This window comes from Phyllopteryx taeniolatus, chromosome 9, assembly GCF_024500385.1.
Source record: "Phyllopteryx taeniolatus isolate TA_2022b chromosome 9, UOR_Ptae_1.2, whole genome shotgun sequence".
Classification (NCBI taxonomy): Eukaryota; Metazoa; Chordata; class Actinopteri; order Syngnathiformes; family Syngnathidae; genus Phyllopteryx; species Phyllopteryx taeniolatus.
In genome coordinates, this window is record NC_084510.1 from 29,698,461 (window position 1) to 29,712,170 (window position 13,710).

Below are 13,710 nucleotides of genomic sequence, written 5' to 3' on the forward strand. Positions count from 1 at the left end.
TCGACGGCGTCGTCGCTGTCGCGTTCAAGTCAAGGTCACCCATCTGTGCTGCTCTCATAGTCTTGTCACGATTGCGCAAAGACAAGGATGCGCGAACTGCGTTGGCCGCACACACAAGGATCATATTCATCTTGTAAAATCAGGCTACATTAGGAACATGAACAACTGGACGCGATTATAATGTTAGGGCTTGAGTTTCTATTGAGACTTTCGGTTTGTTTTAAAGCATTGGATTTATGGCACTTTTATGACCCACGAGGTGACCATAGTTTCAAACAAATGTACATATCAGGCAACGATAACCCAAGTAAACACAGAATGCAGTTTTTAAATGGCCATTTTAGTTATTAAGGAGGGGGGAAAAAACGACTGCAATTCCTCATGTATAACACTTTTCTTTTCTTTTTGTTTCTTCTTTTTTTTGAACCCATTTCCACTTCCCTTGTTGTTGTGTGTGGAGGGAGGTCACACAGCAATATTGTGCAATATTTGCTAGCTCAGTGTTGTTGTCAAGTCAACCTTCAGGCGTCTATCAATGGAGGCCTGTGCGTGTGCAGGCTTCCGGGGGCTGCGGGAATAGATTGGCCTGTGACTAACAGGACAGAAATGTGGTACAGTGAGCCCCCTCCCGCCCCCAACTCCCTTTAAGATGGACAAAAATGCAAATGGGGCCTCTGCTCTCTTCCCAGGCCGGGACCCCCGAAGACACAGCGTGACGTCCATCTCGGGAGGCTCAGGCTATTTATATTAATTGTACACTCCGGGAAGCAATTTGGGGGACCACAAGTATGGGAGGCAGCACGGTTAAAAAAGTGGCGAGTACATCCGCCTCGCAGTTCTGAGGTTGGGGGCTTGAATCCGGGCTTCCTGTGTGGAATTCCAATGTTCTCTCCTTCGTTTTTACATTCCAAAAACATGCAGGTCAGAATCATTTAAAACCCGGGTGTCAAACTCGCAGCCCTGGGGCTACATCCGGACCGCCGCATCATTTTATGTGGCCCGCGAAAGCCAATCAACTTCCACGAGTCTTGATGAAATCTGTACCAAAATGTCAAATTGTCACACGTTATAAATAAATACAGAAATTGTCCGTCGGTATGAAATTCTGAATGAATGTTTTTGTTTGTCTATATGTGCCCTGCGATTGGCTGGCAACCAGTCCAGGGTGTATCCCGCTTCTTTTGCCAAAAGTTAGCTGGGAAAGACTAACGCATGCATATTAGCTTAACTGAAGACTCTAAATTGTCCATAGGTGTGATTTTGAGTATGAAGGCTTGTTTTTCGATGATTGCGTGGTGACCAGTCCAGGGTGTATGGCACTTTTTTCGCCCAAATTAAGCTGCGATAGACTCACACGTTGTCGCTGTCCGGCGGAATCCTCGCATCTCGAAGACCATTATTTCCCAGGAAATTAAAAAAATAATAATTATTAATATATCGTTAAAAAGAGCAAGCTAGTTTCAACTCTTTTGATTGGTTGATTGGCATGTCGGATTGATTGAAGACAAATTTGTATATGGGTGCGAATTCTCGTTTGTGGAGATGTGTGCTGTCACCAGCTGGCCACAAGTCCAGAGTGTACTTCGCCCAAAGTCTGCAATTGAAAATGAATGGATGCACAACTCAGGAATCTGCTAGTAGTGCAAGGCCGCCAGACACCATGAGTCTCATCCTTCCTGGGACGTTAGCCCCAAAACAAGGCCCTTAGTTGGACCCTTGGTTAGCCACCGGCCAGCACTACTAGCGCAATCCATCAATGATACTCCCCTCTCTTGGACAAAGCTGCTGCCTCTGCAAAATGCAAAAAAAAAAAAAGAAGAAGAAGAAGAAGCGAGGAAAAAGCCTCACCTCTGCGTCCTCGGCTTGCTTTAATCCTGGTGAAGTCCCGTCCAAATCCCGGTTTTCATCATTGGAGTCTCCTTGTTGAGTGTCTCGTTGGCAAATTCTCCACGCTCGTGCGCCGCCTCGCTAGCCGGCCGCTACGGTTCTCCGTCGTCGCGCCTCCCCGCCTTTTCGGTAGTGCTTCCATCCCTTTCTGTCCTTTCTTCGCTTGTTCTTCTCCCTCCTCCCTCCCTCACACCCACCCACCGTCCACAACCCCGCCGCGCTGTTGCCCAGACAGCGGCACAAAAGGTGGGCGACCGAGGGAGAGCCCTCACGCGACGCCGGCCAATGGCGAGACAGGCCAAAGGCAAACAAGTGACCATTGGGAGTGCTGGCGGTGGGAGTTTGGACCAATCGCGAAAGAGGTTGAGGGGGGGTGAAAGTAGGCGGGCGTAAAGGAATTAAGGCCAATCTTTCTTGGCGGCCACTTCCGGGTTTCGCTTCGTCTGGCATTGTGAATGCCATTTAGTAAAGTTACTAAAACGAAAGTACAAATGTATTTGATTTATTTTTTTAGCCTTATTTTCCCCCATAATTTTAGTGTTGTCATTGTGTCGAAATATTCAAAATGTGAATTATTTGTATAAATTATTTTTTTAGTTTGTGTTTTTCATAGTAAGAATCAAAAATGTACGTAAAATACAAATTAGCCTATTATTATTATTAGCAGTAGTAGTAGCAACAGTCGTAGTAGTAGTAGTAGTAGTAGTAGAGTAGTAGTAGTAGTAGTAGTTGTTGTTGTGGTAGTAGCAGTAGTACTTGTTATGTATTAGTCGTAGTAGGAGGAGGAGGAGTAATAGTCGTCGTTGTTAGTAGTAGTAATTTCATCATTACTGTATTATTATCATTAGCCTCAAAATGAAATACATTAGTTAAATTTTTTTTTTTATTATTATTATAAATTCAAATCATTGTTTTCTTCCAATTCGCACAAAACACACTCAACATAACATAAAACCATTTTTTTCTTGAGAAATCTGACTAAATTTCTGGTGTAATTTCTCACTTTATTGGCTGTTCTATTTGAATGAAATCTCACATTCTCAGCTCACGAAGCCAACGAGAAGCACATTATTGTCATCGGAAGATTTATTAAAACACAATGAAACAAATACACAGTACAAATCAAAAGATGACCGCTCACTTTGTCGTCCAGTCGCTTTACAGCCCAAATCAGAAGAACGTGTGCGTCTTTGAACGCCCCACGAGTCCCAAAGTGAACTGCCATAGAAAAAGCTTCGGAAGCTGTGCATTCGTTGCAACAAAAGGCGCCTCATTAAGGTCTTATTTTATTTATTTTTATTTATTTTTTGTAGCTTTTGAAGCAATGTTCATTAGAAGCATGTACATATGCAATATTTATAACATTAGACTGAAGTCTTTAATTTTTTTTATTTGAATTTTTTTTCATTTTTGTAGACAGTACATTCTTCAGTTTGATTGCATTTTATCAGAATATGTTTTCGCTGATGACCCCTCGGGGTCACGGCTTGGACATTCGTTTTTTTATTTGAATTTTGACGTTTTATTTACATGTTGCTGAGGTTTCGTCTACAACGCGAGTCGTTTGCGACAGGAACAAAAACAACAAATAGTGCAAAAAAACAAAGATCCTTTTCGAGTACAGCTTTCACATGAAATAGATAGTATGCTTGGGGGGTGGGGAGGGGGGGGGGGGGTCAATGCGGTTCTTGCGCTTCCATATGAGGACAATAATGCCAGAAGGCCGTCTGACTTGACCTTTGACTGCAATCATCTCGCGTTGGACATCATTTCAATTCAACAAGGATTCTTACGTACCACTTCTTACACATTGAGGTAATCAATATTATTTTTTTTTAAATCATGGGTCCATACTCTTTCAAACAGATGGCATTCTTGATTTGACACAAAATGACAACAAGGACCTGGGTTTCAAACAAAGGTTAGGGTCTCATTTTGGTGGTCCCAATGCTGTCATAAAACCTCTTGGGTTAGGTTTCAAACAAAGGTTGGGGTTTCAAATTAGGGTTTCAAGTCTTTATACTAGATATCCTTCTTGATTTCACAGTAAATTAAAAAAATATGTTTTGTTTTGTTTTTTACTACGACTAGGATTTCAAGTTGAGGTTTCAAGCTTTCATAATAGTCAGGATTCTTGATTTGACACAAATACACAAACAATTGGATATGACTGAAGCCAAAATTGCGCTTTGATGGTACCTTCAACGTCTAAAAAGTGCCTGGGTTAGGGTTCCTTACAAGGGTTAAAATTAGGGTTTTGAGAAAGTAAACCAGTCGCCTGGGTTTCAAGCCTAAACACAGATCGCAGTCTGGAGTTGACACAAAACCATCTAATGGTCCCGGAGAACTGCGGCCAAAAGTGAGCTTTGATGGTCCCACCTCTGTCTTAAAACCACCTCGGTTGGACTTTCAAATTAGGGTTTCAAGCCTTCAAAACAGACAGCATTCTTGACTTGGAATGAAACCACAAACAAAAAACATTCATGGGGGACTTAGGCCAAAACATAGCTTTGATGGTCCCATTGTGGTCTTAAAATAATCTAAACAAAAACAAAACAATCCTTTTGTATGTGTGTGGGGGGAAATAATAAAAAAATATCAACAAAAATAATTAGTTTCTCATAATAACAGTCCCTCAAGAGACCCAAATGAAGGCAAATCCATCAGTTCTAATGAGGACACACAAAGGGATCAACCTCGGATCCACTAACATTCAAAACAGAAACAATTACAAGTATCGTACACACAAAACACTCTGCAATGCATCAAAAGTCCTGCAGGTGTCATCAATGACGCCATCCGCGTGTTCACTGGCGTGAGGTAAAGACCGTCGCGACCAGCGGCTGGCGCACTTCCAGGCATTTACTGCATACATGAATAGGCTCTCCAAAATCAACACTACTTGAATGACAACAACACATAAAGGAAAACTGCGCTCAAGCGTCCACTGAAAAAGTCACATTTTACCTCAGCCCTGACATTTCGTCGGAGGTTTTCCAGTCAAAATATCAAGTTAAAAAAACCTCTGCAAAGGTCAAAGTGCAATTCTTGAGATTCAATATGTCTGCAAATGAAAAACAAAAAGGGAGGACGCGGCCCCAGCAGAGAGCGCGTCTCAGTCCTCGATGCAGATGACGTCACTGGCTTTGCCGGATTTCAGGTCGGGTGTGGCGGCGTCTCGTAGGGACTCAAAGGTCTTCTTGTCCAGGTGGCTGCTCGGAGGACCGTTAGACACTGAAAGAACAAGTTTGAAGGATTCGTGTCAGACGGACGTTAAATCAATTTACATTTTTTTGAATAATCTTTGATGTCCTTTTATCTGGTCTGGAAGACAATTAGCGCTTGTTCTTACAGTCCTCAATGCCATTTTTGCACCTTGTGTTGTCATTCAAAATGAATAGGACATCTTCCACACAGGTTTTTACTGTCACCACAGTCGTTTGGGTACCTTGTCTGGTCAGTCAAAAGCAATAGGACTATGACATACAAGCGTTGTGAAGGTTAGTTTGACACCTTGTCATAAGGTTGGCATTGCTTCTTCTTACCACTGACGTATGGCCCCAGAGGCATCTGACTGTAATTGACCATGGGCTGCCCCCCAGGGCTCCTGAACGCACCACCAAATGTGCCTCCGTACAGCTGGGAGCAGGCGAACCCGCCCTGGCTGAAAGTCTTACAAAAATAGAGAAGAAGAAAAACTTTTACGCTACACTCGCAACTCTGTATTGAGTATAAATTCGCGGTCCGCACACCTGCTGCGGCGGCGGTTCGCCTCCTCGGCTGGTGAGGCGGCTCAGGATGCTGCGCTCGGACATCTGCAGGCGGGCCGACACGGGCGGGATGCGCGACAACATGTTGGGGAGCCGCGTCACGTCGGCCTTCATGTCGCTGAGGAGCTCCTCCAGCTGGTTCAGCACTACACGCGCGCGCACACACACACAAACACGGCGACGATGAGCGTCACATGCAGATTCAATTCGAATGAATATGAGCAGATGACGAGCATAACCTCTCTTCCGGGTCACGTTGCCTATTAGTGGGCCAGCAATCCAACGTTAGGTGAATTGTGCATCGGGAACGATAGTAAGACATCGAAGAAGCCAAGCGCGATGTCACTACGAACGCTTGGCTGCCACAAGACGTCTTGATATCGCCGAGGACCAATCAGAGCAAAGGTGTTTTCCACATTTCAATTCAGAATGAGATCGATCCAATCAGAGCAAAGCTTTTTTTATTCGGCCATGTCAATTACCAGGCCAACTACAGTGACTTGAAAAAGGGCATTCCGGGCATTTCCAACCCAAATGATCTTATCAATAAACCCGACAGAAGGACATCACATGTTGTGACCCAACTTGCTAGAGATTTAATGGGGACTCGATTGAACTTAATCTTTGCCGCATTAACTTGGGACTCGTTTGAAACCTGAAGGTAAAGACTTGAGATTTACTGATGACTTGCACATACTTGATATGACTTAATCCCACCTCTGCGTGTTACAACGGTAGAGCAAGAACGCTGTCGACGTCGAGGATTACCTTTGTGCAGCACGGCGTTGGCCGGCTTGTTGCCCCCCAGGGACTCTTTGGACAGGTGCTGGTGGGACTCGGCCAGACACTCCACCTCGGTGAAGCGGGTGTTGAGAGCCATGGCGGGGTGTCCGGTGTCCTGGCTCATGTTGAGGTAGGCCGCGCGCCGAAGCTGCTCCTCGATCACCAGCGCCTGCTCCAGCAACTGCGAGGGGCCCACGCCGCACATGTTACATTCTTACAAATATTCCGGGTTCAAACGCAGAACGCAGAAGATTCCATATATCCTCTGTAGGGTTAGGGCTTCAAGTTAGCGTTTTAAGCCAGGGCTCAGGTTTCTAAGAAGGGTTTCGATTTCAAGTTTGAGATTCAAACAAGGGCCGGCGGGTTCAAATTAATGTTTCAAATCAGGGTTGGGGTTGAGATCTCAAATGAAGGTTTCAAGCTCGGCCAGTGGTGCTCAAACTTTTCAGACCAAGTACCACGACAAAATGATTTGTCTCGCCAAGTATCATCATAATGACTAATATTCAAATACGGTATCGGCGTATCGGCAGGGTTTTATTCCTAGTAAGTATACTCATTGTTATTGTAAGCCACTGTAACATTATGCACAGTTGAAACATTAGCGCCGTGCTTAGATTAAAAAAAAAAAAAAATCTATGAAACTGTACATTAAATATTCAAATAACAATATCAACATTTAAAAACAAACAGTAATTACAAATGTAATGCAAATGTATTGAACGAGAAAGTTAACTACGACTGAAATGTACTTGGGAAGTGATTCTTTCACGTACCACCAGAGGGAGCCCAGGTACCACTAGTGGTACGAGAACCACACTTTGAGAAACTTGAACTAGGGCTTTAAACCTGAGTTTAAAGAGTGTCAAATTAGGGTTTCAAGCAAGGGTCAGAGTTTCAAGTTGGGGTTTCAAATTGAACTTTTAAGCCTGGGGTCGGGTTTCAAATTAGAGTTACAAGACGGGGTTTGAGTTTTTAAAACTGAGATTATAATTTCAAAGCAGGGCTCCAGATAGGGTTAGGTGTCAAGTTAGAAGTGGGGTTTCACATTAGGGTTTCAAGCAAGATTTTCTAATTAGGATTCAAACCAGAGTTAGGAATTCAAGGTATGCTTTGAAATTTTGCGTAGGGGTTTCAAAGGTCAAGGTTAGGTTTTTAAATTATGGATTGAAGCCAAGATTAGGGTTCCAATTTCCAAATCAGGGTTTCAAACTAATCTTACACAGTAGTGTCAAATTAGGGTTTGAAATTGGGTTTAGAGTGGCACCCTGGGACCCCAACCGTCCCCCGGCACCTTGAAGCGTCTGGCCAGGAACTTGTTCTTCATCTCCAGGTAGTTGCCCTTGTGCACCTCGGTCTTGAAGGGCTCGTTGAGGATGGCGTAGCGCGGGTCGTTCTGGATGTCCTGCCAGCGCGCGTAGCCGTGACTCGCGCCCGCCGGTCAAGGGAAACGCACACGCGCACGCACAAGACACACGCGGCAAACTCGACTTTACGGGAAAGGATACGTGACGATGCCCGCCAGCAGCCAGTAGTCATGGCGACGGTGCCAGATGTCGGCCATCTTGCCGGACGACAGCGCCGCTCGCTCTTCCGTCTGCCACAGCGTGTGCAACTCTGATATGATGGGACAACAGTTATTGCATTTATGCATGGATTCGTTGTATTCATAATTTACACATGTATTTATTATCAAGCAAGAAAGAGCATCTAGTTTTGATTGGCTGTTTTGCTGGCCTCTACTGGACACTAAGAAGAATGCACGTTCAGACTCAGGAAGTATAAACGAGGGTTGAGGTTTTAAATTAGGGTTTGCAGTCACGATTTTGGGTTTCCCATTCGGGTATGAAGTAGAAGTTTCACTTTGGGTTTCAAACTCGGTTTAGCGTTAGGGTTTCAAGACCTTGGTTAGGGTTTCAAACCTGGGTTAATGTTTCAAACTAGGGTCCAGGTTTTAAGACAAAATGAGGGTTTGAAATTAAGGTTTCAAGACATGGTGGGGGTTTCAAATGTCACCTGTGAAGCCTCCATCAGCAATATTGAACATGAACTTGGTTTTGAATCCGTTCTTGTCCTCCTTCCTGGCGTCGTCCAGTTCGTCCGGCGTGTCTTTGTCGCCATTCAGTCGAGCGTCTGCGGCGGCGTCCTCGCTCTTCACTTCATCTGCACCGACAACACGCAGCGCTCGTTAATCTGGGTTTGGGGTAAGGGGACCCCTTACAGGAAAGATCAACATAACGACCACATGGAGGAGCCTTAAATGCCAAGGAATTAAAAAGTCGCCCCAATGTTGATAACAAAAAAAGATAACAAATTCACAGTGTTTTCCAGGAAAAAAAAGAAATTGTAATGTTCTGAGAATAAAGTTGTATTTTTTTAAAGAAAATAAATCATGACAAGAACAAAGATGTACTTTGTTGGGAAAAAAAAGTTGTCGTGTTTTTCCAAGATAGAGTCGTAATATTGTAGCACGAAAGTCAAATTTGAATGACGGAAGAAAGTCATATTTTCAGTCAATTCAAAATATAGAACTTTCTTTTCCTAACACCACGCCCTATAGAACTATATTCTTGGAAAAAATATACATTTTGTTCCTTTTATTCCTGTGATAAGAAGAACTTTGTAGGTATGCACCTTTTGATGAGAACGATAACGATACGAATGACTTTGCAGTCCGCAGACGCCCAGTTTGAGAACCAGCGTACGATTGCATCCGCGGCGCGCCTACCTGCTTTGCTCTCCCTCTCCTCGCCGTCTCCTCTCTCGGGGGGCTTCTCAGGCTCTTTGGGCTGACTCTCATTTTGAGGCGCATCCTGACTGCTTGCCTTCTCTGCCTGTTTGTCCCCCTTGTCGTCTCCTCCCGTTTTCTCCTCGGAGGCCGTCTTGCTCTCGTCGCCGTCACCTGCTTCCTTCTCCTCGCCTTGGTGCGCCTCTTGCTCTTCTTCACGGGCATCCGTTGGCTCTGAGGATGTCTGCTGAGGTGGTGGAACGACGAGGTGAACAATTGCGTGTGTAACGTGGTGTGCATTTCTGAGCACATTTAAAGAAGGAAAATGACTCACTTCCTGCTCGGACTGTTTCTTGCTGTCTTGCTCGGCTGCGTCCTTGTCCTCAGCGGGACCCTCGCTCTTCTCTACAAACAAATGCGCAAAGGCAACTTTCAAACAACTGATGCGTGCTGGATTAAAGGACACCGGGAAACGAGACGATCCAGTGACTGACAGCAGCCTACGACGGAGGCTCGCCCATTAGGCAATATAGGCAAATGTTAAGGGCGCCATGGCCTCCAGGGGGCGCTACCAACTCACCTTCAATAAAATAGAAAACGAATAGAAACGCTACCATGGATTCAAATGTAACACAATGCCCAACTAATATTACTACAAATGCTGTAATAGTAATAATGACGATTTTATCATTTGTTGTATTTACATCTGGCTCGCTAAATTGTTTTTGATATGCTTTTTATGCTCAACAATCAAAATACGACTCCCTTTCACCCCTTTATATATGAGATTTTTAACCCTAGTTTTTACATCGGTGTTAAAGTACACATTTGATTAGTATTACGAATACTCCATAGCATAGCGCATTCCCACATGCCTTATTGAACTGCTTCTGTGTTAGTTTTATTTATTATTTTAAATTTGGTGACATCAAAAAAAAAAAAAAAAAAGTCAATTCAATTTCAATTTTGTCAGTATATGTAAATGTTCAATCGGGGGAGCGCCATATGAAATCTTGTCCGAAAACAATGGACTTCAGCCCTATCAAAAAATATTGCGTCCTAATTTTTGCTGACCAGGCGGGTCTGGGGTCCCGGGCTGCGTGGCGAGCGGGCTGGCCTGCAGCGGCGTGTTGGGGTCGGAGGAGACGCTCTCGGTCAGCTTCTTCAGCTCCATGCCGATGGGGAACAAGTCCGGGGAGCTCAGCTTTCCGTTCACGTGCTCGAACTCTTGAACCTGCCAGGGAAAGCCGTCGTGATGTAACACATATTCATCATGTCATACCCATCCGCATTTAGACAAACAACCATTGATAATAATATTATTATTATTATTATAGTAATATTAGTCATTTTTCACAGAGAATAAAAATATATATGCCTGTGAGTATCATCATACTGTATGTCTGCATGTGTTGCTGCACCTCTGTGTTAATTAAAGGTTAATAACTACCACAACATTGATGCTAGTTACGTTAGCCTGTCTACGTTGTTTTGAAATGTGTGTTAGCATGAAATTAGTGGACTTTTGGAAGACAAAGTTAATGTGGTTTGCTGACATGACCATAGTTTATTTCTTAGTCTTGTGTTGAATTTTAAAGTCAACTTCGACTGGGAAAGGCAATAAACAGTTTGAAGCCATACATGTATTTTTGGGGGAATAATGGCTCACTATCTGCTACTGGTTGTGAAGTTCACAGCCACCATCGAGCACTCTTATCTCAAATCTTTGCTCTCAACTCCAGACAAAAAAAAATCGTTTGAGTGATGGCTCACATCGAGAAAGACTCGTAAGTCAGGTCAGTCGTAAATCGAGGTACCAGCTTACGTACGGGAAATTCCATGCTGCCATAACAATGGGGGGGGGGGGGAAATAAATCACATTTGTAGTCATTACTTTATGATGTCAGTACAGAGTGACAAAATAACAAGTGATCTGGAAAGCCTTAAGTAAGCCCTTTAACTTGACATATGACCAGTTGCAATTCCATTTTTGAACTTTGACCTCAGGCGAGTTCCTCAAGGTCCATCTTGTAAGTAACGAGAAGGTCTGTGCTGATGTGTGAGTGTAAAGGAGGGAAAAGCAAGGGTGGAGTCTGTGTTGACCTTTTTCCTGACCAGCGACATGACTCCAATCCTGGTGAGCACGTGCTGTCGTGACAGCCCCTCGCGCGGGACGCCGTCCGCGAACGTCTCGGCCCCGTCGGCGCCCGGCTCGCACAGGTGTCTCATGAACAGAGACACGTAGGCCCTGGTGAAATCGCAATGAGGACAGTGTTCATTTTCGATAGGAGAAGAATGATACAAAAACCAGATGAAGTAGGTAAGAAACCTTAGCTTTCACTTGACCATTACAGCTTTACATTTTGTGTTTTAGGACGTTCGGGAAGAAGTGTTGAATCCAAAATGGAGTCTCACCTGAACTCGCGCTCGCTCTTGCCCCTGAGGTCTCGCACGATCCAGTGGGAGGTGAAGGCGTCCTGGGGGGGCATGCCCCAGCGCATGATGGCGTTCAGGAAGGCTTTCCTCTGCCGGGCGTTGAAGCCCAGCACCTGGCCGGCACAGCCGACCGCGTCACACACAAACATACAAATACAGCGTCATGGGAAAAGGATCAAGCTGTGTGAATGTGTGCTCGGATTGCTCATAACCAGTCCGAAAATATCAAGAACAAGTTATAATATCCGAGTAAGATTTTGAGGGGAAACAAATTCTTGAAGCAAGTGAATTGCTTGTATGCAAAAACTGCCCGCTTCGACGAAATCTGTTTGCAGACAAAGGGCAAGCCAATTTGGCCTTTATTTGAGACGTTTCATCTTGATTAGATTTATTTTTTGGAGTGTGTTATAATAGGCTTGATGATCGGAAAATTTCAAAGTGGGATGAATAAATATGCAAAAAAAAATAAAATCTGAAAATGAGTGAGTGGGCAAATACTTTTGTTTACCTCAATGCTGCCACCGACTCGGGCCAGCAGGGGGGGCAAGGGCTTGTCTTTGTCATTCCTCAGATGGCGGCGAGAGTGTCGGCGCCCCCCTGTCACAAAACAAACACAATTAGTAAAATCAAAATCATAAAATACAGCTCAATCCCACACCGATTCACGATTCGCTATTCATAAATTAATTTGCGGTGTTTCGTTTTTTTCTGTGCAACCGCTTTCCATAACGCCCATGCCACAAAAAAAAGAAAGTAGGTATGTCGGGGAGGAGTCAAGTTTAGCCTGGGTTGTAACGGAGAGTATTCACCACATGTGTGAGGCAATTATTTTGAAGAGTGATGTTGTAAAATGAGTTTTAAATGATATTCAAGTGTTTTAGATGATAGTTTCTGGTATATATTTATTGTTCATGCTATTGATACAGGCAATTCTCAGCATTTTGCGGGGGCTTGAATTCTGTTTTTTTTTGTCACTATTTGCGGCAGGGCTCGGTCTCTCTCCGTCACGAGTCGCCGTTAATTTTGAGGCTTGTAACCCTTTCGCTATCGGCGGGGATTACTGCATCGTACTGGATACATTCGCCGGACACTTCATTAGGGACACCTGCTCTAATCCAAAAATGGCATCTCTCTGCAGGGTGTCCCTAATGAAGCGTCCCCAATGAAACGAGCGAGATACCTTCCGGCCTCTCCTCGAAATCTTCGTCCTCGTCCTCGGACCCCGCCGAGTACTCCGACTGGTTGTCTGAAACATCATCCTGCCACTCTGAGCACCACACATCAGAGACAACACAGTACATTGCTTCCGTCGGATGCCACCCGGAGGGCGCCGCGCCAGCCGGCTCGGCTAGCGCGCCCTTGCTTTTAAGCGCCGCGGAGAGAGCGAGAGAGAGTGTGCTCTCCAAAAATGTTGCACCTCTCATGCTGGCTGCTGTTGAACTGTGGGATTGAGCACTTGGAGAGAGCTCTAATAGCGCAGCTGGTGCACTTTAAAGATCACAATCACGGAGGTCAAAAGCTGTTATCGAGAGTCACAAAGCTGAGAGGGTGGAATAAACTTTCGGGATGTAAAATCTCTTCAATTGGACCATCCGAACGTGTCGAAGATACGCGGGACTAATTGAGAGTAATGTAATTGGAACACGTGCCCTTCCACGCGGCATCAAAACAATGGCGCCCGCAAAACTTGGAACACGCCACGTTCATGTGGGGATTCATTTTGCAGAAACAAATGCAGTGGAACTTTACAGTGGGACATAAGCAAGTCAACCTCAGGTATGATTGGGACAGATGCTTTACCTGTACCGCTTCATAATCTTCCACGTGAAGCCTCGAAACAACCGGAAGTTGGTACGGGTAAAGGTTTATCACTCTTCCAAGCATCCGCTGAATCGAGCTTTTGCCGATTCGGAGTTTCTGTGCAGCCCTCCGCGTAGACTTTCCCCCGCTTTTTGCGCAAACGCCTGCTCTAGGAGTTTGGTGTTTTTCATCAGTGGTGGTAGTAGCAAAGCCCTCCGCTGTGTGTTTGGTGAAGAACAGATCCTGTTTTCGAGAAACTTGCCGTGGATAGCGTAAATTGTACGCGTTGAAGCACACACGTGTAGC

At 44.7% G+C, this 13,710-nt stretch overlaps 2 protein-coding genes across 10 annotated transcripts in view; both read right to left on the minus strand.

The window, feature by feature from the left end:
* Positions 1-2,088, minus strand: part of arhgef10la (Rho guanine nucleotide exchange factor (GEF) 10-like a) — a 104,672-nt gene extending 102,584 nt beyond the window's left edge. For 4 of the 6 annotated variants that reach the window (XM_061785283.1, XM_061785279.1, XM_061785281.1 and 1 more), the window contains exon 1: positions 1,849-2,087. The gene's annotated coding sequence lies outside the window, so the exon portion shown is untranslated. Of the gene's footprint in view, positions 1-1,848 lie in introns of all 6 variants that reach the window. The other 2 variants (XM_061785278.1, XM_061785280.1) reach the window with 1 other exon arrangement.
* An 867-nt stretch (positions 2,089-2,955) lies between these two features.
* The window catches only part of chd5 (chromodomain helicase DNA binding protein 5), a 36,365-nt gene continuing 25,610 nt past the window's right edge, over positions 2,956-13,710 (minus strand). For 2 of the 4 annotated variants that reach the window (XM_061785273.1, XM_061785274.1), the window contains 14 exons: positions 12,785-12,871; positions 12,113-12,201; positions 11,584-11,717; positions 11,272-11,416; positions 10,243-10,402; positions 9,503-9,573; positions 9,169-9,412; positions 8,457-8,603; positions 7,949-8,057; positions 7,735-7,867; positions 6,426-6,621; positions 5,640-5,803; positions 5,433-5,559; positions 2,956-5,121 (listed from right to left, as the gene is read on the minus strand). In XM_061785273.1, coding sequence (XP_061641257.1) covers positions 5,003-5,121; positions 5,433-5,559; positions 5,640-5,803; positions 6,426-6,621; positions 7,735-7,867; positions 7,949-8,057; positions 8,457-8,603; positions 9,169-9,412; positions 9,503-9,573; positions 10,243-10,402; positions 11,272-11,416; positions 11,584-11,717; positions 12,113-12,201; positions 12,785-12,871 — 1,925 coding nt within the window. In that variant the 3' untranslated portion in view covers positions 2,956-5,002. The remainder of the gene's footprint in view (positions 5,122-5,432; positions 5,560-5,639; positions 5,804-6,425; positions 6,622-7,734; positions 7,868-7,948; positions 8,058-8,456; positions 8,604-9,168; positions 9,413-9,502; positions 9,574-10,242; positions 10,403-11,271; positions 11,417-11,583; positions 11,718-12,112; positions 12,202-12,784; positions 12,872-13,710) is intronic. The other 2 variants (XM_061785275.1, XM_061785276.1) reach the window with 2 other exon arrangements.